This window comes from Macrobrachium nipponense, chromosome 1 (assembly GCF_015104395.2).
Source record: "Macrobrachium nipponense isolate FS-2020 chromosome 1, ASM1510439v2, whole genome shotgun sequence".
Lineage (NCBI taxonomy): Eukaryota > Metazoa > Arthropoda > Malacostraca > Decapoda > Palaemonidae > Macrobrachium > Macrobrachium nipponense.
The window spans coordinates 145,620,586-145,644,924 of NC_087200.1; the positions used below are offsets into that span (position 1 = coordinate 145,620,586).

The window sequence follows — 24,339 nt, forward strand, 5'->3', positions numbered from 1 at the left end:
ATAGGAATTGTCCCACCAGGAGCACTGGATGAGGTACATAACTTAATGAGCAGCCACCACCAGACCCAAGGAAAAAAAAAGGGTCCAAGGACCTGTGGGCAATATCCTTTAGGTAGAAGGAAATAAACATGGTATACTTAAGCCAGGAACCAGCATTCAAAATCCTATGAAAAGAAAAGTTCTTCTTAAATGCTAGGGAGGAGCTTATTCCTCTGATGTCATGCTCTTGCATGCACAGTATTGGTGACAGAACTTGACAATGAGGAGTAGGCTTGCCTAGTCCCCTCATGTAGCCCAAATGAAATAGCATTCCTGGACATTTCTTTCTAGGCTCAGTCTGTGCTAAAAAAAATTCTAGGACACTCAAGTCTTAGGTGGCGAGTCCTTTTTGGATAACGCAGTAAATCTTGAAGATCATTGTTAGTTAACCAATTCCCTCAAGGAAGGAATGGAAAAAGAGGCAAATCTGTCATCGTGAACTGAGGAATTTTGAGTCTTAGCCATGAATTCTGTGACAAATTCAGAAGCTATAGATCCACAAGCCCTGGTGTGTTTTACGTCATAATCTAGACCATGGAGCTCACCAACTCTTTTTTAAGGAAGCCAAACCAGAAGGAAAGAACCATTTTCAAAGTCAGAATGACACATGGGTTCAAATGGAGCTTGAATGAGACTACTCAGAACAAGAGTAAGGTCCCAAGTAGGAGGTTTGAGTTACTTAGGTGAACAAAACTGCTCAAAGCTCCTGAAAAACATAAGAGATATCCCAGGATGAAGTGATGTCCATGTCTTTCAGATGTAGAACTAATACCAAGGCAGCCCTGTAGCCTTTGATCAGACACAGAAAGAAGTTTCTCGTTCTGAGAAAGACCAGAAAGCCCACTCTATATGCTGAACAGAATTTCTGAGTGGAGAAAAATCCTGTAGACGACACCAATCACAGTATACAGCCTACAACAGAATTTCCGAGTGGAGAAAAATCCTGTAGACGACACCAATCACAGTATACAGCCTACAACAGAATTTCTGAGAGGAGAAAAATCCTGTAGACGACACCAATCACAGTATACAGCCTACTTGCCCTGGTACATGGCAGACGAAGATCTCCTGAGGTAGCTAGACATTTGAGCCACTGCTCTGTGAGAAAAACCTCTCACTCTCAAGAGATACTGGACAATCTCCAGCTGTGAAGATATAGGGACCCCATCGATTGGTGGTACCTCTCCAACAGGAGGTTGACAGTGAAGGTTGTGCCGACGGAATCTCTCTCAGTACCACTGAAAGAAGCTACAAGGGTCATCCTGAGATTCTTGGAATCCACCACTCTGTTCAGGACATGATGGACCAGGCAAAAAAGGAGGGAAGGCACACACTTCTAGATTGTCCCAAGGATGCTGAAGGGCGTTCTCCACTACAGCAAATGGATCCTGGACCACCAAACAATGGACCTCCGCTTCCTGTTGAAGAGCATAGCGAAGAGGTCTAACATGGGTCTTCCCCACAGATGGTGTTAGGAATACAACAGAAGTCTGTGTAAAAATATGTAGGGACAATTAGATAGGAAAATCCACTGGTAGAGTGATGGTAGAAATATGTAGGGTGATGGTAGAGTTAGGGTAGATGAAAGCCAGAAGGAGGTAGAAGTGTGGTAGGAACAGAATGCAGGCAAAGCAGTTTGGAAAAAGAGAGACCAAACATAGGCAGCAGTGTGCCAAAACAAAAAGTTGTGAACTCCAGTGGAAAATCTGAACTTTGACACCTTCAGTGGGTGGTTACCGTAGATTAGAACAACCAATAAGACTAATAGAGGGGTGGCACCGGAAGTAGGAAAAGCCACTCAAGAAGTAGTAGGATGTGTCTTAGTTGAGGTGAAGGAGGAGGAAAATTGTAAAAGTTAGGTTGAGACTTCACTTGAGGTCTCAGAGAAGTTCAGTTAAGAACAAAGCCTTATACAGGGAGGCTGCGTCGGTGTAATCTCTGTTCCCTGTGAAGTGTTGTGTAGTGTATTAACTGTTAAACTAGTACTCCTAAATAATAAGTCAGATAAACGAAGTGGTGTTTAACTCGCCCAGAGTCCCTGCACCGCAACAACTCCTGAGAGACTAGCTAAGTGATTTATTATGATTTCAGAATCTACAGAAGTCTATTGTAATTGATATAATATATAATTACCTGTTCCTAAGAAAAAAAACTCAACGCCACAAACAAACAGAGGAAGGTTATCCCATATAACACTTTATCCCATATAACACTTTACTCCTCAAATGAAACCAAGCTAACGAAGAAAGACTGAGTAGTAATAATAAAGAGAAGAGAAAGAGGAAGAAAATAAAAGGAAACCCGTACGCAACAATGGAACAGCCTGTCAGCTATGTTTTGATGTATGCAGAGACCAATCTACACCTAGAACTTGACTCCGACTACTTAGCTCATCAGCCACAACCTTCCTCTTGCCCAGAATGTACCTAGCCATGAGCTCCACCAAGTTTTCGATTGCCCACTGGTGCAATTTGATGGTCAATGAGTGAAGTTGGCAAGACACCAGCCCCTGTTTGTTCACATATGCTACCACTATGGTGTTGTCCAACATCAGAATGCTAGAGTGACCCACCACCCTCTCCCAAAACTAGTGAAGACCCAAGAAGGCCACTTTCAACTCCAGCACATTAATGTGGAGTTGCTTGTCCTGAGAGCTCCATGGTCCCAAGGTCAGGAGCTCTTCCAAATGAGCAGCCCAACCTTCAGAGGTGTCCAAGAACAGGAGCAGATCTGGAGGGGGTGAATAAAGAGGAACTCCCACAGTTAGGTTCCAGTCATTCAACCACCACAGAAGGTCACTTCTCACCTCTCCCAATAGAGGGACCTGGAGCTGAGGAGTCTCCTGCCGGAGACCAAAACTCCTTCAGTGTCCACTGCAGAGATCAAATGTGATGACACCCATGAGCGACCAGGTTGACCCCCTTTGAAAGGAAGGAGTGAGCCAAAGTCCTGAATTTGTCTAATCTCTAGTCTGATGGAAAAACCTTCGACGATGCTGTGTCTATTACCAATCCCGAAAGAATTCTCTGGCTGGGATGAAGATTGGATTTCTCCAGATTTATTACAATACCTAGGTTCTGACAAAACTGGAGAAGGCCCCAGTCCCAAACCAGTCTTTCCCGGGAACTAGCCAAGACCAGCCAATCGTAGAGATACCTCAATAGGCGAATCCCCTGAGCATGAGCCTACGTCAACACTAGGGTACAGACTTGTGAACACCTGCAGGGCTGTTGTCAACCTGAAGAAAAGGACCTAGAACTGGAAGACCTGCTCCCTAAGACTGAAGCGGAGGAACTTCCTGGACGAAGGGTGGATAGGAATCTGCAGGTAGATGTCCTTCAAGTCTATAGAAAGCATGAAGTTGTTCTCCCTCATGGCTGCCAAGACTGTCTAGGGTGTCTCTATCCTGACCTCGTCTTCCCAATGAAGTAGTTCAGCGTTGAAAAATCTATCACTGGCCTCCAATCACCAGTGGCCTTTGGCATTAGGAAGACTTGAATAGAAATATTTAATTAAAAGGCATGTACCATATTGAAAACAAATGCTTACTTTATCAAAACCATATGAAATTATAATGCTCATTGAAAAAAGGAAAAAAGAAGTCTCAAAATCACTTGTCCCTTTGAACTCTAAGCAAAAGAGTAAACAATGTCTATACCAAACACAATGGTACAGCATGCTAACAAGGAACAGAACACACAGATGTCCAAGAAAAATAACTTATAATTAGTCATAACCAACAAAACTCAAAGGAACCAGTCTAGTAAAACACCAACACACAAATACTAATGAGTGTATTTAATAAGATAGTACTTTCACTTAAGTAAAAGATAAATAATGAGACAGTCAATTATTGGAAAACAAGATACTAATATGACTCAAATGAACATAAATAAGAAATAACTGTGAATTCCACAAGTGTGCTAGTTACACAGATAAACAGGAAGTTACCATTTTCTATAAGGACCTCTGGACCCAAGATACACCTTGACCAGTTGGAATTTTATTGCTTTTCTGGAGTCTGTCTAAGAGTTGCTGACAGCAGAATAAAACTACCATAAAGGAATGGAATTGTGGGAAAACAGATCTTAACATTTTGTTAATTTCCAACTAACAGATTTGCTGTTACAAAGATCATAACATAAACTTACCAAAATACAGTACTAACCTGGGCTGTAGTATGATGCACCAACACCAATGGACATTACACCTGGAATAGAGAGGTCAAATCTTACTTTTTGGTTTACAAAAATGCAGAGAAACCCAGAAGAAATTCAGCAAGGCATGCTGTAGCCTAGATGTGGTAAAGATCATTATTGCAATGTTTTGGGGCAAGTGGCCCTGTGTCAGGTAAGAACATTGCAAACTTAATTAATACCTGTGTGATAGAACCTTCATACAAGGTACTCAAGAGTTACATCAGTACAGACATAGAAGTTATGGGTTCATTACAACTTAAGTACGTACAGTACAGTATAGTGATGGGGAAATAGACAAGTTACCATTGACAGCAGTCAAACATAAGGGACAAACCTTTTTGGCATAGATTGGTTAAAGTAAATCAAATTAGGCTGACATAGTATTCTAAGGGTTACAGATACAAAACAAGAATCTCCAGAAGAAATTTCAATAACTAACCTAACCTAACCGATCCTCAATGCATAACGTACTAGGTTTCAGTGCTCATATATACCTGTAAAAATATTAAAAGACCAACTTCCTTTTTCCACAGGTAAACCTTGAGTACAGATTAATGAAATAACATACTGTATGCCACAATGCCCACCTACAGTTGAGGCTAACTGCACAGTACAATGCTTTTCATGTCACTGAAATACTTCACTTAGGAGATCAAGATTCCTACCAAGGTTCATGATACGAACATCATCAAGCAGATATTTAATATCTTCAGAGAGCTGATACTGCTAAATGTGCTTCTAACACTGCAATAGCATTGGTGTTATAAAATGACAAATTTTCTAAGACAATTTGTATTTTTCATAGCTACAAACCTGAGGTCTTAACAATAAGATAATTTCTAGCGCCTAGCTGGATCCGGTTATAAAGCAGATGATAGCAAGGAATCTTGTGATATCTGGCAACGCATGCGTAGATCGGGTGAAAGAGTGGTCAAGATCCATGCACCTTCGCCACTGCGTCAGTTTATTCTTTACCCGCCTGGCTGAGAGTCATGTTTAACCTCTCTTGGCCTTTACCCGGTTCATTGCCCATTTCACTTGTGTTTATTGTGTGTGTGATTGGCTGATACTATGGCTTCTTCTGTCCTTCTTGGCCTTGTCAACGTGTGTGCCCTGGAATTCCAGGTTGTCCATGTTCTCGTTTTTTGACTTCTGCAGCGACTGGCCCCCACATCTCGTACAGTAGGTGCCGTTCTAATTTTTGTACTATAACGAATCCTTGCACGGAATGCCTAGTTGCAGTGCGATAGCCACTAACATACATGAACAGATTCACATTATGATATTAACTGACAATAAAGGTAATAAAATCATTCTCATCTTATATATCTTAAGCATATCTTCATAATAGGCTATCTCCGAAAGTGGCGGCAGAGGAGGAGGACAATCGGCAGATACGTACACTTAACTTTACGAAACACATAAAAAATGTCAGAAAAACAAACTAAACTTTAAGAAACACATTAACAAACTGTAACACTTAACTTTACAAAAAACTTAAAATAAAATTTATTTTGACTTTTTTAGATTTTTACATTTCTTTTTACTTTTTTATACTTTACGTAATTTCAATTTCTTCACCACCGAATGGATGCCAGTCTGTTTACGGAATTTTTCGAACCACCCACGAGAAGCCTTGAACTCTGGGGTTGCTGTTGATGTCCCCTCTCCGCCGTCGTCTTCGGCTTGGGCAATCAAATCGCCGAAAATAGCGCTGGCCTTCTGGCAGATTGCTGTCTCAGTTATCGTATCGGCATCGATTTCTTTGTCCTCGATCCATACAAGAAGCAGCCTTCCCATTTCATTATGCACATGGCTCCTCTTGTTGGACAAAATAGTCACACCCTTGGAAGGTGTAGCTGCTTTGATGGCTTCCTTCTGCTGAAGGATGGTGCCTATCGTCGACGGATTTCGGCCGTATTCCTTAGCGATCACACTCAACCGCAAGCCAGCTCCATACTTTTTTATTATCTCTATCTTTGTCTCCATAGAAAGCATTCTCTTCTTTCTGTGAACATCAGCAACTTTCTTGGGACCCATGACTATATGTACTGTACATAATTAAGTTACGTATGTAGTACGTATACTAATTAGGTTCTCACAACATGATAAAGTAGCACAATGAAATCACTAACGAATTTACGTTACTAAACGAAATCGTTGGACCGAACGAATGCCGCATGTGTACAATAAAGATTCTGGTACGAGGTGGCCGGGGTAGGGACACCACCACGTACGTACATATAAGATGCATGATGGGAGGGATGCTGTCCAATAGGAGAGAAGGATCTCATGGCTTGGCTAGCATCAGGAACCAATGGGAGAGCAGGAGGGTGGTGGCGAGTCTACTAGAACTAAGATGGCGCGGCAGGCGCGGCGCGAGTTTCAAAATTGTTATCGGGCAAATCTCGGACTTTCAGAAACCTTTCGTATCTTGAAAACTTTTCGTATGTAGAGCAGTAAAATTTTTCCCATTGGCTTTCGTATCTCGAGTTTTTCGTAAGATGACAATTTGTCGAAAATTGCATTTTTCCTAACTATACAAACCTGAGGTCCTTTAACAATAGGAATAGGAAGTAGCTAGCGGCAGCTGGAACGGTCGTAAGCTTCGAACAAGGGGAGAACGGTAGTTAACTGCTTGTCCGATCGTCGCGCGCCGCGCGACTGGAGGTAAACAAATCACTTTTGCTTTTGGCCCATGCAAAATACGCAGAGTGAGGGGTGGCATGAGGAGGGACTTTGTGTTAAAGGACCTCAGGTTTGTATAGTTAGGAAAAATGCAATTTTCGACAAATTGTCATTTGTTCCGATACGTAATACAAACCATCGGTCCTTTAACAATAGGAAGACTCACTTCTTGGTGGGTGGAATCTGAGTCTTTTGATGAACAGACTGGTGTTCGTCCATCCCTGGAATGCCTCCCTGGTCGTACGAGCGAGGGAGGGATCCAAGCCTCTGTCCGATTGATCGGGGTGTGCACCGCAGGATCAATGGTCAGACCTCTGGGCCGAGTACTAAGAGAGAGGCAAGCGTATCTCTTCGTACCAGCATTGTAAGAACTTTTTCCTTTACATGAGCAAATGTAAAGTAATGGGTTTGTCTCATGTTGGCATCCACTTCTCCCCCTTGTTGGAGAAGTGGTGGATATTTACTCCTATCTCTAGTTAAAGAGATAGGATGGAGCTCTGTTGAATAGCTTACCTGCATCTGACTCCTTTCCAGCAAGGTAACGACCGTATCCCTCTGCCCACAGGTAGAGGTAGAAAAAGATGGTGAAGAGAAGCCAGTCACTCTCTCATTCACGCATTCATTCTCCCAGTCATACCAGGAATCGATGCTGTTCTGCCTGCTCGGGTGCTGGGTAAGCTTACACAACGTGTTGAGCAGCCACCACAGGTCCCAAGGAAAACGTATCCAAGGACTTGTGGGCAATATCCCGAAGGTAGAAGGACGTGAAGGTGGTCTGGTTGGCCCAGACACCTGCCTTCAGGACCTGCGCCACGGAGAAGTTCTTACGGAACGCTAAGGAGGGTCCGATACCTCTGACTTCGTGGGCTCTCGGACGGAGCGTACGGATGTCGTCGCTACCATCAGCTTCGTACGCTCTCCTGATCACCTCACGTAGCCAGAAAGAAAGCAAAGTGTTCTTGGGAGACTTCTTTCTTGGTGACCCCAGTGCTAACGAAGAGGCGTCGACACTCAGGCCTGAGATGTCGAGTTCTCTTCAGATAGCGCCGTAGCGCCCTCACAGGACAAAGCAGCATCTCATCCGCATCGTTATCTGTAAAGTCCAGCAAGGGAGGGGATCGTGAAAGACTCGAACCTGTCGTCAGGGATCGACGGATTCTGAGTCTTAGCTACGAAGTTCGGGACGAAATCGAGCGTCACAGATCCCCAGCCTCTGGTATGTTTAACATCATAAGAAGGCCATGTAGTTCCCCTACTCTCTTCGCCGATGCCAGGGCCAGCAAGAAGAGGGTCTTGAGGGTCAGATCCCTGTCTGACGACTCTCGGAGTGGCTCGAACGGTGCTCGAGTCAGACTCCTAAGGACGAGAGTCACGTCCCACGCAGGGGCCTGAGTTCCCTGGGTGGGCAAGACCTTTCGAAGCTCCTCATTAGCAAGGATATCTCGAACGAATTCGTGATGTCCAACCCCCTCAGTTTCAGGACGAGCGCCAAGGCGGCTCTGTATCCTTTGACTGTGGGGACTGAGAGGAGCTTCTCTCGGCGAAGAAACACGAGGAAATCCGCTACCTGCTGAAGAGTGGCTCTGAGAGGAGACAAACCCTGTCTACGACACACCAACAGAAGACGGCCCACTTCCCCTGGTACACAGCTGCAGAGGACTGCTGACGTGTCCAGCCATCTCTGTTGCTGCGCTACGAGAAAAGCCTCTCGTTCGCAAGAGATGGTGGATAACAGCCAGCCGTGAAGTTGAAGGGACCTGGACTGCGCGGTGGTACCGTTCTACGTGTGGCTGGGCTAAAAAAGGTTGTGCCGTTGGGTAGCTCTCTCGGTGCGTCTGCAAGAAGAGCCAACAGGTCCGGATACCAAACGGCTTGAGGCCGTTTGGGAGCCACCAGGATCATTCTGAGATTGGAGTGACCAGCGCTCGACTGATCACTTTCCGAATCAGACAGAAGGGAGGAAAGGCGTAAGCGAAGAGGTTGTCCCAGGGGTGTTGGAGAGCGTCCTCTTGCAGCTGCCCATGGGTCCGGCACGGCCGAGAAGAACACCTGGATCTTCCTGTTGTGCCGGGTGGCGAACAGGTCTACGACCGGTCGCCCCCACAGGTTGAAGAGGCCTTTCCGCCACATCTTGGTGTAGAGACCATTCGGTCCCTATCACCTGATCCCGACGGCTGAGCTTGTCCGCTACTACATTCCTCTTGCCTGGAAGTAGCGTGCTGACAGCTCTATCGAGTGAAGCCGTGGCCCAATCGTGCACCTGCACCGTCAACTGATGAAGCAGAAGAGACACTAGCCCCCCCTGCTTGTTGACATATGCCACTACTGTGGTGTTGTCGCACATCAACACCACTGAGTGTCCCACCAAGCGGTCCCGAAACTCTTGGAGAGCGTTGAACGCTGCCTTGAGTTCCAGGACATTGATGTGAAGGTGCTTCTCGTGATGGTCCCACACACTGCATCAGCAACTCCTCCAGGTGTGCGCCCCATCCCTCGGTCGATGCGTCTGAGAACAGAAGCATCTCCGGGGGGAAGTGCGTATGGGCACTCCTCTTAAGAGGTTCTTGTCGTCGAGCCACCAGGCTAGGTCCTGCCTCACCTTGTCCGTGATAGCCACGGGAAAGTAAGGAGGATCCTTGGCCTGGGACCAACTCTCCCTTAGCCTCCACTGGAGAGACCGCAGGTGAAGACGCCCGTGAGGGACTAACTACTCTAGTGACGACAGATGGCCGATCACGACTTGCCATTGCTGCTGCCTGTTCCTGCCGCGACAGGAACCGGCCGGCTGCCTCCCTGAATTTGCTGATACGCAAGTCTGCGGGTGAAAGACTTGCCCTGCTAACCGTATCTATCAGCATACCCAGGTACTTCATCTTCTGCTTGGTTCGAGATCTGACTTCTCGTAGTTTATCACGATCCCCAGATCGCGACAAACTTGAGGAGTCGATCTCTGTCCTGTAGCAACTGCGAGCGGGAGCTCGCCAGGACCAGCCAATCGTCGAGATACCTCAGAAGACGTATCCCGTTCGAATGGGCCCAAGCCGACACCAGAGTGAACACTCGCGTGAACACCTGTGGGGCGGTTGAGAGACCGAAACAAAGTGCCCTCCCTGAATTGGTACACCGTCCCGTCGAAGATGAAGCGGAGGTACTTTCTGGAGGACTGATGGATGGGTATTTGAAAATACGCGTCCTTCAGGTCCACCGAAAGCATGAAATCGTTCCCCCTGATCGAGTCGAGCACTGTCAGCGTGCCGACCTCCATCGGTGAACCGCGTCGTGCGAACGAAGCGGTTCAGGGGAGAGAGGTCTATCACCGGGCGCCAGCCCCCCGATGCCTTCTCCACTAGGAAGAGGCGGCTGTAAAAGCCCCCTGGTGACTGGTCCTCCACGATTTCTACAGCTCGTTTCGCCAGCATGGTCTTGATCTCCTGTCGAAGAGCGTTGTCCTTTGCTGATCCCCGGACATAGGTCTGTAGATGGACCGGTTTGGAGATGAGGGGGGGCCGAGACTCGAAGGGTAGTAGATCCCTCCCGAAGGACGTCTACTATCCAGTTTTTCTCGCGCCGTAGCGCTGCCAAGTCGCCCCAATGGCTCGCCAGGCACCCCCCCACTTCCGGCAGCAGGTGAGGGGGAACGCCGTCCCTAGCGTTTCCCTCCTCGTTTCGACTTCTTCCCAACACCTCCTCGGGGAAAGGAGGCCTGGGAGGAGGGCTGGTTGCGGCCTCCTCTCGCAGAAGTCGAAACAACTGGAGTCTTCACGGGGTTTGGACGGTGCAACCGTCTTCGCCGCCGTGGAAGCGCTAGCCAAGCTCTTTGGTTTGGCCGCAGTTACTCGAGGTTGCCCAGAAACCTTCGAGACTGCGTGTGGACTAAGCGGTCACTCTCGTCAGTGCGCCGCCGTTCCACCGCAGCGTCCACCATCTCTCCAGGAAAGAGAGCTGGGGGAAACTCCTAAGAGGTCCATTCTAGCCCGAGTGCCGCCTCACGCCCAGCCCCCTTGGTCACTCGGGTAAGGACTGCGTCCCTACGAAGCAGAAGAAGAACCAAGTTGGCCCACAGGTTAGCAGTCTGATGGGCGAGGTAAGAGATTGCTCTTCCTCCAGACTGGCACAGTCTCCTCCTAAAAGAAGCGTCGTCTTCGAGAGCAGGCACTCCCGGAGCCGGCCGCTACTTTGGATATTGTGAGGGACCACAAATCCAACCAGGAAACTGCCTGGAATGCTGCCATAGCGGTAGATTCCAGGGCAAGTGCCTCCTGCTGCGAGAACCATAGGTTCTCCGACAGGAGCTGCTGCAGGGACACACCTGGAGTCAGCCTCGCTAACTCCGGGTTAACCTGTTTCGGCAGTATCGGGTCTTCTGATGGCACGTAAAAACGCCTCTGCCGCTGTAGAGGAGGAGGAATTAACAGCTTAGAGGACCGTCCGGATTTCAGCGAGTCCTCCCGTCCTGAGACGAGATTCTCCACCTGATCCAGGATGAGGACTGAGTCCGCAAGCTCTGATCGTGGCAACCCCACCGTCATTATGGGCTCCCTCTTGGGACCCCAAAATGACTCGAGCCGGGACGTGGGCTCTGCTGGTGGTAGCGACGATCCTTCCGCGAGGTCATTATGCAGACGCATCAGCTTAATGACCTCTGCGAAGTTCCTCTGTATCTCGGGCGTCACAGCGTCCTGTGGAGTAGGACCGTCCAGTCCCTCCAACAAGAGCATATCCCTCGATACTCCTCCTTCAGAAGGAGGAACAGCGACAGACCCCTGACGGTCGCCTCCAACTACTTGCGCGTACGTTCTGGTCGGTCCTAAGACCGTGCCTGAGCCGTACGGCGTCATAGCTGGGTCACGAGCGGCGCACCTCTCGTGATCGCTCCTTGGTACCTCGCTCCTCCGGTATAGCCGAGGAGGTTGAAGGTACAGGAGAGGCAGACCTGACGCTCCCCACCACGCTCGCTGGCAGGACCAGCGTGCGTAGAGGGCTGCTGCCGATCGTCAACCCGCGGTGACGGTCTAGCAGCAGGCCTAGCGTCGCCGCTCGCCTGGGGCGATTGGCTCAGCTGAGAACGTCGAGACCGCTCTCTAGCGTCAGGCGAGCTGCCGCTGGTCCCACCCGTCTCCGCCCGGTCCCATCGGGAGCGGCGGACGGGTGACCTGCTAGGCTCCCTTTCGCGTCGAGACCGGCCAGCGTCCTCTCGGCGCGTCAAACCGCTGGTACCAGCCGTGGCTGGTACCTGCGGCCGTGGGGACTCCTTCCTCGCCTCAACCCGTGGCCGGTCAGTGACCGTCACGTCAGCCCGAGCAGCCGGCTGGTCGCTGCGAGAGCGTCCAGTGGCCTGGCGAGAGTCGTGTGCACGACTCTCGCCAGTCTTCTGCTCCGTGCCGCTGTCTTGACGGCGAGCGAGCTCGGTCGTCGAGACTTTGGCTGGACGGTCCTCTTTAGAAGAGCGTCCACTCGGTGCTTCTCGCGAACGGGAAGCAGCCGAGACGGAACCTGGTTTAGCGGCAGAACCACTAGCACCAGGTGAGGACGCACCAGCCGAAGCTGATGCACCTCTGGTCCCCGTCGACTTCTTCTTTGCAGAAGAAGCGACGGGCCCCGCACCCGAAGGAGCAGGAGGACCAACAGAAGAGCTCCCCAGCTCGCCTGAGCGAGCCGGGCCCTTAGAAGATCCCGAAGGAGTCTTCTTAGGGGGGGAGGAGGCAACCTTCTTCTTCTTCGGCTGTTTGGCCTTAGAAGTCGAAGGGGAAGGAGAGGCAGCAGACGACAAGAAGAGACGATGAAGACGACGACGACACCTTCTTCCTCTTCCTCTTCTTCTTCGCCAGGCTCCGCAGGACAGACGTCAGGTCTTCCATCCAGGAGGGAGCCGGGGCAGTTGCCGAAGCAACAGGGCCCGACTGCACCTGTCCGGAAGGACCTGAGACTGTTACAGCAACACCAGCAGCGGGAACGGCAGGAACAGGTCCGGGAACAGCAGGAACAGCATCTGAAAGGGAATGTGCACCTGAAACAGAAAGAGTCGCTGGAGCGGCCACAGGTACGGCAGGCACGGCAGGTACTAAGGGAGAGCCAGGCGTCCTGTCGACAGTCACCGACATCCGTGGCACTGGCGGCAGGTCCAGGGGGGTACTTTTGGGGCAGCGGAAGTCCGGGGTCGGCAGAGGGAAAAATCCAGGTGGTGGTGGCATCGTCCTCTTTGGAACGGCGGCAATTGGTTTTTGTACTGCCACCGTGGGTGTCACCGACATTATGTGAGGCGTATAGACAAGATGTGGTGGCATCTCATACGCGGGGGTAGTTAAAGTGGTCGTCGTGGTGGTCACCGCACCATGCGTGACCACGGCCGACCCCGCCAACCGCTGTAGCAACCCCTGGATGCTGGGCACTCCCTGCAGTCCCAGCGACTCCCACACCTGTCCCAAGTCGTCCTTGGCTGCTGGCACACCTGCGGAAGCAATAGTCGGGTTAGTAGAAGGGGCTTCCCCGCGCCTGGGGGGCGAAATTCCCCCCCCAGAGCGGACAGAAGACCCCGAATACAACTGTACGTCCGGGTAGCGAGCGCCCTCCTCCACACTCGACGGATCGAGGGAGGAAAAGGACTCCGCTACCCCCCCCGCAGGGGAAGGCGCAAACCGTGGGGGCTGGCCGGGAGGCAGGAAAGAGGACGAAGTGTCCGTCACCAAGGGAGTCACTGGACTTTCCGATGACTTCTTGGCCGGCCTAAGTCTCTTCCTGCCCTCGTACAGCACCCACTGCGCCTCGGACCAATTCATACAAACCTTACATGGTTCGTTACGAGAGCACTCTCGCCCTCGGCAACGAGTACAAACCTCGTGGGGGTCCACCTCCACAAAGGACCTGAACCCCCCACATTTACGTCCCTCCAGCCCGGGACACACTCTACGGGCGACTGGAGGGCGCGGTGAAATTTCAATTTCATCTGATCCACTCATTGTAATCAAATGAAATAAGGAAATAAGTACTTACTAACACTCCTGATAAACAGAAATAGAAACCAAATACTCAAGAATAGAAGCAAACGACAAGCGGGCAGAGCGATGGCGAACACGTCTTCTTCCCACACGGCCGAAAGCAAAAGTGATTTGTTTACCTCCAGTCGCGCGGCGCGCGACGATCGGACAAGCAGTTAACTACCGTTCTCCCCTTGTTCGAAGCTTACGACCGTTCCAGCTGCCGCTAGCTACTTCCTATTCCTATTGTTAAAGGACCGATGGTTTGTATTACGTATCGGAAACAATTGAGCCTTTCGTATCTCGAGGTACCACTGTATACAATTTACAGTAGGTATTCTGCTTAGTTGTCATTAAAGTTTTTTATATCAACGAGTATTTCTTTGGATACTAGTAATTGTATAAATTTGTATTTTCCTCAATCAAAATATACGGTGGACCCCTGGTATTCACGTTCTCTAGATTCGTGGACACACATTTGCAGATTTCTCTCTGGGACATTTTTCCGCATTATACAAGGAAAATTCGGCTAATTGTGGTATTTTCCTATGAGAAATATCCACAAATTCCTGTTTTTTTATCAATTTTGTCATAAAATGCACTTTTTGTGATAAAACTATTTAAAAAACCAGGTATAATAATTTTTAGAAGGGTTTTTATTGAGTTTTAACATGCAAAATACAAGGTTTAAAGCATTTTTACAGGGGTTCCAAATATTCGCTAGGGGTCTGGTATGCATCCCCCCACAAATACGGAGGGACCACTGTATGGCCTTTGACCCTAACTTTCATCTTTTAACGATTTTCTGGCAGTTGCAAATTCGGACCCTTTAATTTCTTACAGTGCGAAAAGACACGCAGGCTGAGGAGCGGAGGCGACTGCATTATACTACAGTTGTAATCCAGCAGTCAAAACATTTTCACATATCCAAAATGTAAATAGTAAAGGTATTATGTGAGCATCATGATTATAACAATTACATGAAAAGCTGATAACAATCTACAGGAATAACTGGTAAACTTCTCAGTTACATATTGTATACATATTTAAGTCACCACTTTCTGCAAGAAAGTTGAGTATGACAATTCATCTAGAATTGGTACGACAGTCAAGATGTCATGACGTCATGATACAGGACTGAAATAAAGGTCCCAATTCCAAATTTACTACTTAAAACACCATTATATTATACAAAATGACAATTTGTCCAAAATTGCATTTTTCCTAACTATACAAACCTGAGGTCCTTTTACAATAGGAAGGTACTAGCGGCAGCTGGATAGGTCGTAAGCTTTCGAACAAGGGGTTCGGTAGTTAACTGCTTGTCCGACAGGCGCGCGCCAGCAGCGACTGGGAGGTAAACAAATCACTTTTGCTTTTGGCCCAAGCAAAAACTGCAGAGTGAGGGGTGGCATGAGGTGGGGCTATGTGTAAAAGGACCTCAGGTTTGTATAGTTAGGAAAAATGCAATTTTGGACAAATTGTCATTTGTTCCGACACGGCATACAAACCTTCGGTCCCTTTTACAATAGGAAGACTCACTTCTTGGGTGGGGGGTGGAATCTGAGTCTTTTGTGAACAGACTGGTGTTCGCCCAACCTTGGAAGCCTCCCTGGTCGTAAGAGCGAGGGAGGGATCCAAGCCTCTGTCCGATTGATCGGGGTGTGCACCGCAGGATCAATGGTCAGACCTCTGGACCGAGTACTAAGAGAGGGGCATGCGCATCTCTTCGTACCAGCAATGTAAGAAAACTTGTTCCTGTACAGGAGCAAAGTTAAAGTCATGGTTTTGACTCTTGTAGGCATCCACTTCCCCCCCTTGTAGAAGGAATTGGTGGTATATTTCTGCTCCCATCCCTCGTGCAAGGGATAGGATGGGGCTCTGTCGTATAGCTCACCTGCATCTCGTCCTTATCCAGCAGTGATGACCGTATCCCTCTACCCACAGGTAGAGAGGAAGAAAAAGATAGACAGAGAAGCCAGTCACTTCCTCATCACTATCTATTCATACAGTCACACCAGGACTCGATGCTGTTCAGCCTGCTAGGGTCTGGGTTCGCTAGACGACGTGTTGAGCAGCCACCACGGGTCCTAAGGAAACCGATCCAAGGACCTATGGGCAATATCCAATAGGTATAAGGAAGTTGCCGGTGGTCTGGTTGTACCAGACCACTGCCTTCCATACCTGCGCCACGGAGAAGTTCTTACGAAACGCCGACGAGGGGCCAATACTTCTAACTTCGTGAGTTCTCGGACGGGACGTAACGGATGTCGTCACTACCATCAGCCTCATACGCCCTCCTGAAGACCTCACGCAGCCAGGACGAAAGAGTGTTCTTGATACTTCTTTCTTGTTGACCCCGTTGCTAACGAAGAGGCGTCGACCCTCAGGCCCGAGGTGTCGAGTTCTCTTCAGATAGCGCCGTAGCGTCCTCCCAGGACAAAGCAGCATCTCATCCACATCATTATCTGCATGACGTTCCCGTACTCTCTTCGCCGATGCCAGGTCCAGCAAGACGAGGTTCATTCGAGTTCCCTGGTTTGGCAAGACCTTTGGAAGCTGCTACTAAGCAAGGAGATCTCGAACGAGTTCGAGATGTCCAATCCCGTCAGTTTCAGGAGGAGCGACAAGGCGGCTCTGTATCCTTGACTGTGGGAACTTAGAGGAGCTTCCTCGGCGAAGAAAAACGAGGAAATCCGCTACCTGCTGAAGATTGGCTCTGAGAGGAGATGGGCCCCGTCTACGACACCAACCACCGAAGACGGCCGACTTCCCCTGGTACACAGCTGCAGAGGACTGACGGACGTTTCCAGCCATCTCTGTTGTTGCGCAACGAAAAAGCTTCTCGTTCGCAAGAGAAGTGGATAAACAGCCAGCCGTGAAGACGTAGAAGACTGGACTGCTCGGTGGTACCTCCTCGACGTGTGGCTGGGCGAGAAGGGTTGTTTGCCAATGGGGAATCTTCTCTCTCGTTCTCTTACGAGAAGAGCAGCAGGTCCGGATACCAAATGGTATTGGCCATTTGGAAGCCATCAGGATCATCCTGAGATTCGGGATGACCAGTGCTCGACTGATCCACCCCTTGCGAACCAGGCTGAACGGGGAAAAGGCATAGGCGAAGAGGTTGTCCCACGGGTGTTGAAGAGCGTCCTCTGCAGCTGCCCATGGATCCGGCACCCGCCGAAGAACACCTGGAGCTTCCTGTTGTGCCGGATGGCGAACAATCCTCGACTGGTCGCCCCTACAGGTCGAAGAGCCTTTCCGCCACGTCCTGGTGTAGAGACCGTTAGGTCCTTATCACCTGATCCCGACGGCTGAGCGTGTCTGCTACTACATTCCTTCCCTGGAATGTAGCGTGCCGACAGCTCTATTGAGTGTGCCTCGGCCCACTCGTGCACCTGCCGAGTCAACTGATACAACGGGAGAGACACTAGGACCCCCCTGTTTGTTGACGTAAGCCACCGCCGTGGTGTTGTCGCACATCAACACCACTGAGTGTCTCATCAAGCGGTCCTGGAACTCTTGGAGAGCAAGGAACGCTGCCTTTAGTTCCAGTACATTGATGTGAAGGTGCTTGTCGTTCTCGTACCACACTCCTGAGTCCGCAACTCTTCCAGGTGTCGCCCCATCCCTCGGTCGATGCGTCTGAGAGCAGCTGCATGTTCCGGTGGGGGGAGAGTGCGCGGAGGCACTCCTCTTGAGGGGTTCCTGTTCGTCCAGTCACCTGGCTAGGTCCTGCCTCACCTCCTGTCAGTGACCATGGAAGGCTTGGGGGATCCGTCGCCTGTGACCAACTCTCCTTTCCGGTCTCCCTGAAGAGACCGCAGGTGAAGACGCCCGTTAGGGACTGGCTTCCCGAGTGACGACAGGTGTCCGATCACGACTTGCCATTGCTGAGCTACCTGTTCCTGCCGAGACAGGAACTGGTTGGCCGCCTCCCTGAATCTGCTACCGTGTCGATCAGCATACCCATGTACTTCATCCTCTGCTTGTGCTCGAGATCGGACTTTTCGAAGTTCAGAGCGATCCCCAGATCGCGACAGAACTCGAGCAGTCGATCCCTGTCCTGTAGCAACTGCGAGCGGTAAGCTCGCCAGGACTAACCAATCGTCGAGATATCCCATCAGACATATCCCGTGCGAATGGCCACAAGCAGACACCAGAGTGAACACTTGCGTGAACACCTGTGGGGCGGTTGAGAGACCGAGGCAACGTGGCCTGAGCTGGTACACCGTCCCGTCGAGGATGAAGCGGAGGTACTTTCCGAAGGACTGATGAATGGGTATTTATAGATACGCATCCTTCAAGTCCACTGAAAGCATGAAATCGTTCTCCCTGGATAGAGCGAGCACTGACGTGCCGTCTCCATCGTGAACCGGGTCTGGCGAACCAACCGTTCGTGGGAGAGAGATCTATCACTGGGCGGCCAGCCTGCCGTAGACTTTTCCACCAGGAAGAGTCGGCTGTAAAGCCCGGTGGTTGATCCGTACCGATTTCTACAGTTCTCTTGCTCAGCATGGTCTTGATCTCCTGTCTCAATGCTACGTCCTTCGATGCCCCTGGAGCGTACGCCTGCTGATGGACCGGGTCCCCATGGCTGGCCAGGCACCCCCCCCCTCCCCCCCCTTCCGGCAGCAGGTGAGGGGGAATGCCGTCCTTCCACTGTGAACGTCGTCCGGTTGGGGCTGATCGAGACCTGACAGGAGAGAGCCGATACCGCTCCGACTCATTCCAGTCCTCGTCGAGGTCGAAACCTCAGGGGGGGGGGACTGAAGGGATATAACTGCGATGTCCGAAGACACGTAGAGAAACGCCTCTGTCACAGTAGAGGAGGCGAAGGAGCTTTGTTCGACCGTCCAGAACCGAGGGGGCCTTCTTGTCCGGAGACGAGAGAGATACCTGGCTCAACACAGTCGGCAAGCTCCGATCGCGGCCGCCCCACCGTCGATTTGGGTTCCCTCTCGGGCCCCAAACCGACTCGAGCCGAGACGTCTGGCTCTGCTGGTGGGAGCGGCGATCCTTCCCCGAGGTCATTGTGCTGACGATCAGCGCCGTAAACCTCGGCAAAGTTCCTCTGGATCTCGGAAGTCACGGCATCTTGCAGAGTGGGACCGTTAAGCCCTTCGAACAAGAGCATTTTCCGAGAACCTTCCTCCTAAGAAGGGGGAACAGCGACAGCCCTCTCGGTCGTCCCCTCCCCATCTTGCGCAATACGTCCTGGCCGTTCAAGAACCGTGCCTGGCACGTAGGGCGTCGTGGTGGGATCATGATGGGCGCACCCTTCACGATCACTCCTCCATAACTCGCTCCTCCACCCGGTGTAACCCGAGGAGGTTGAAGGTATGGTAGAGGCAGACCTGACGCTTCCTCTTCGCTCGCTGGCAGAACCAGCAGGCTTGGAGGGTCTGCAGGCGATCGTCAACCCGCGGTGACGATCGAGCTGCAGGCCTGGTCGAACCGTCTCGCTGTGGAGAACGGCTGGACTGAGCACAGCGGCCCCGATCTCGAGTGTCAGAAGAGCTGGTGCTGGTTGCCGAAATTTTACCCGATAGCTCTCTGTGAGAGCGACGGTCAGGCGACCTGCAGGCTCCACTGTCGCAGTGAGAGCAACCCCGGTGCTTGTCCTCACGCCACGTCACGTCGCTGGTTCCAGCCGTGGCTGGCACCGTGCGACGGGAGGAACCCTCTTCCCAGCCTCAGCCCGTGGTCGGTCGTGGACCGTTCCGTCCCCGGGTGCCAGCTGTTCACCGCGAGAGTGAGAGCTTGGTCTGGTGAGAGTCGCCTGAGCGGCTGTCACCAGTCTTCCGCCCCGTGCCGTGAACCTGACGCTGAGCGGACTCAGAGGTCTGGTTCCTGGCTGCACGGTCGCTGTTAGGCGACCGTACACTCGGTACCTCCCGCGAGCGAGAGGCCGAGACGGACCCTGATGCAGTGGCAGAACCACTGACACCAGGCGAGGAAGTACCGGTGTTAGCCGGTACCCCTCTGGTCCCCGTAGTCTTCTTCCTTGCGGAAGAAGAGACGGGCCCCGCTCCCGAAGGAGCAGGAGGACCAGCGGAAGAAACCCTCCCGTCCCACCGAGGTGAGACGGGTCCCGAGAAGCTCCCGAGGAAGCTTCTTAGGAGGGAGGAGGTAACCTTCTTCTTCCTCGGCTGTAAAGCCTTAGAAGTCGAAGGGGAAGAGGCGGCGGCTGACGACCATGAAGAAGATGAAGACGACGACCACGACACCTTCCTCCTCTTCTTCGTCAGCTTCCTCAGGACAGACGTAAGATCTGCTATCCAGGGCGGAGCCGGGGCTGCTGTAGCCGAAGCCACAGGGCCCGGACGCACCGTACAGACAGACCACAGTCTGGGGTAGTACCACCACGAACAGGGACGACATCAGCAGGTATGGGCATCTCAGGAACAGCAGGCACGGCCAGCACATCCTCGGTAGGGACCGCCAGCGCAGCAACGGCAGGAACAGCCAGCGCAGCAACGGCTGGGACAGCCAGCGCAGTCACACTGGGGAACAGCCGCGCAGACAACGGCATGGACAGTCATCCCAGAATCGGCAGGTACAGGCATGCAGCCCCGGAAACACAGGAATGGAGCAGCAGCCAGCACCATCCTGTTACCGGCCCCGGCAGGTCCAGGGGCGAGTTCTAGGGCAGCGGAAGTGTGGTCGCTGCAGCGCGGCAACCACGAGCGGCGGCGGCACGCCCCCCTCTCGGTACGGTGAACGGCACTTCACAGCGGCTGTAGGCAAGACTGTTACCACGCGAGGCGAGTACACCAGGTGAGGAGGGACGTCGTCACCTGGTTGCGTGGTCACCACTCCATGGGTGACCGCAGTAGGCCCAGACATAGAACCGCCGCCCCTGGACACCAGCACGCTCTGCAATTGGAAGGACGCCCATACCTCACCAAGGTCCACCCTCGTGGCAGTATCACCTGGGGAAATAAAAGTAGTAGCGATTAATGGAGGGGAAATCCCCTCGTGCGGGGGTTTGATCCCTCCCGAACGAGTGGAAGACCCCTAATACAATTGTACATCGGGCACCGAGCGCCCTCCCCCGCGCTCGACGGATCGGGCGAGGAGAAGAACGCCGATAACCTCCCCCCCCCCCCACCCCCCCCCCCCCCCCCCAAGGGGAAGAGTCATCAGTGGGAACTGAGCGGGGGGGTTCTCGTTCCCCTCCCCCGCACAGTACCCATGTACCCAACAACAAAATAAGAGCTCTAGCAATCGTGCCATCGGCACGAATACAAGGCATACGGATCAATTCCCTGACTGAGCGGAACTTGAACCAAATAATATTGATGCAATCAATAATAAGGAACAAAATGAAAATGCATCCTGCAAACGATTCACTTCACAATGAAAAAGGGCTCGGATCGAGCGCATTTGCGCCCTCGGTACCGAGCGCAAGGGTTAAAGGTTTCATTCCTTACCTTATGAATCAAGGTTCCTGGAAACCTTGATCCATAACGAATTGATGCAAACAACAGATATATGAAAATGAAAAGACTACTGCGCTTGCGATTTCACTTCATACAATCAAAAAGGGAAGGATCAATTCCCGTGAATAGCGGAACATTGATCCCAGTCAACAATGCAATCTCAATAACAAAATGAAAATGAAAAAGAACTGTACTTGCGATTTCACTTCATTCAAAATAAAAAGGGGGAAGGATCAATCTCCGGGCAAGCTCGGAAAACTGATCCAAATGGTATTGCTACAATAAAAATAATCTATGAAAATGAAAAAGAATACTGTACTTGCGATTCCACTTTCATACTGAATAAGTTTCCGTGCCGATAGTATTCGTTCGGCAACGGGCACACCATGGTCAAAAAAATATAAATGAAAAGAGTACTTACTTACGATTTTATCTACAACACTTTGCCAAATCCAATATACGCTCGGGAGCGAGCGCTTCCCCGCCCTCGGCACCGAGGGGGGGGGGGGGGGCATACACAATACGAGGATCATTCTGGGAAAATGAATTCCCGCAATTACGCCCTTCAGTCCCGGCACTCGGGTAATCGGAGAGCGTTGTGCAGCAAGATCCTTTAATTCACAATTGAAATCAATGAAATGATTGTACTTACAATTCAGTTTCACTAGATACATCGAAAAAGAAAAACACAATCATGCGAAAGCAAACGACGATGAAGCGGGCAGAGAGCGATGATACACGTCCACACGCCAGCAGGCCGAAAGCAAAAGTGATTTGTTTACCTCCCAGTCGCGCGCGCGCGCCTGTCGGACAAGCAGTTAACTACCGAACCCCTTGTTCGAAAGCTACGACCTATCCAGCTGCCGATAGTACCTCCTATTGTAAAAGGACCGAAGGTTTGTATGCCGTGTCGGAACAAACCTACATTATGTATGTAATATACATCACACTTGATGTCATATACCTATAATAAAAAAAAAAAATAGAAAAGCATGAAAAATACATCGTAGACAGTGGTCACAGAAAAGCGTTGAAATTTGTCACACGAATCTGGTTACTTTTTCAACAATGAATATTTCTAAATGAATTATCATGAATACATAATAAATTTATGCAATAGCAGTGATTGACAACTACATCATCACTTTGAGCTTAGCTGGTCACGTGATACACACAGCTACACAAGGTCGGACAAACAAATCAGTACGACCTATGATGCTGTAATGGCCACAACAAGGAAGTTTCTTAACATAAAGTTGAAAGAAACTGATGTTCCCTGCAATGGTTTTGTGTTTAGCAGTGTGCAAGATCTTTCAGTATGTCAGCTTGTAAAAAGGTGAGAACAAAAATGTTATTGTTATAATACAATTAAGTTTGTTCATACTTACCTGGCAGATATATATATAGCTGTATTCTCTGAAGTCCGACAGAATTTCAAAATTCGCGGCACACGCAGTGGGCGGCCAGGTGGTAGTACCCATTCCCGCCGCTGGGAGGCGGATATCAGGAACCATTCCCATTTTCTATTCATATTTTATCAGGGCCACTGTCTCCTGAGGGGAGGTGGGTGGGCACTTTAATTATATATATCTGCCAGGTAAGTATGAACAAACTTAATTGTATTATAACAATAACATTTTGTTCATGAAACTTACCTGACAGATATATATATAGCTGAATCCCACCTTCGGATGGTGGGAAGAGACAGAATAGGATTTTTAGGAAACTAAATTAAGTAGATGATATACATCTTGGTTCCTCACCTGTTAGCATAGCCGACTTCGTGATTACTGTCACCAAAGTCTGCGTCTGCTTAACTAGAGTTGCCAGCGAGGTAGAGACCTGTAATGCTGGTGCGCTCTAGATGATCTGTCAACGGGGGCGTGACCACAATGTGACTAGACCATATGACCATACTTCTGAGGGCAACGAAGCTAAAACCACCACCTGACCTAACCTATCAAAGTTAGTTCCATAACTTCTATGGCTAAAGAAAAGGAACGCACCTCAAGCGACCAACCCTTCAAAGTTAAAAGCACACCTCCATCCCTTTCTATAGGATAGGATTCGTGTTGCTTCCTGCCCCCAATAATATATCTACGGATATGTATGGTCCTAGCGACTTACATATCTCAAATGTCGTCTTCACATCCCGTCGGGAGTGTGAAGTCGAACACAGAGTTGCTTCGCTAAAGCGTGGCACTAGGATGTTACTGAGTGTCTGCTCTGTTGAAATGCTTCCGAGGCCGCGCCCTCACCTCTTGAGCATTCATATTAAGAAAAAATCTCAAATCTTTATGCAAACATAATGAATGAGACTTTTTAAAAGAACTCCTTGACTATAATGCCAGTGTTCTTGGACATGAACCAGTCTGGCCTTTTTACGGAACACCGCAGATTGTCCGTTGACCTCGACTTTCTATAGTTTTATCAAGATAAAACTTGAGAGACCCGACAGGGCACAGGACTCTCTAATGCCCTTGCCAATAATTTGTGCCATACCCTTGGTCTCCAAGCCTTCGGGTCAAAGGGTTAGAACAGGTTTTCGTTCTTACCAAGAACGGAAGACTTAGAGGACAGACCACATTATGTCCTTAAAGCCAAAACCTCTGATGATGGCTCCAAACCTCACTAAACCCTCTTTGCCGTGGCTAGAGCGGTTAGAATGTTAGCCTTTCTGGTCACGTGTATTAAGTTCGCAGAAAGGATAGGTTCGAAATGCTTTTGGCATCAGAAACTCAGAACTACGTCTAACGTTCCATGCCGGAACCTTCGATCTAGAGAACAAATTTCAAGATCTCCACAGACCTCAAAGATCGTGAAGCTTTGTTGTTTGACAGAACCGAATTTCTGAGCCTAGAGGCCGTCAACAACATATTTGCATATTCTACAATAGTTAGGACTTCTAGCTTATCTCATACTTCAGACGGAAAGATAGAACCATAAAGAAATTCACAGAGGTCGAGGTGGAGGAACAGTCATTTTCCCTTCACT

At 50.1% G+C, this 24,339-nt stretch overlaps 1 protein-coding gene across 1 annotated transcript in view; it reads right to left on the reverse strand.

Moving 5' to 3' along the window:
- The window catches only part of LOC135219718 (cytochrome b-245 chaperone 1-like), a 291,532-nt gene that overhangs the window by 233,592 nt on the left and 33,601 nt on the right, over positions 1–24,339 (reverse strand). Inside the window, exon 2 of the mRNA XM_064256716.1 lies at positions 4,208–4,249. Coding sequence (XP_064112786.1) covers positions 4,208–4,249 — 42 coding nt within the window. The remainder of the gene's footprint in view (positions 1–4,207; positions 4,250–24,339) is intronic.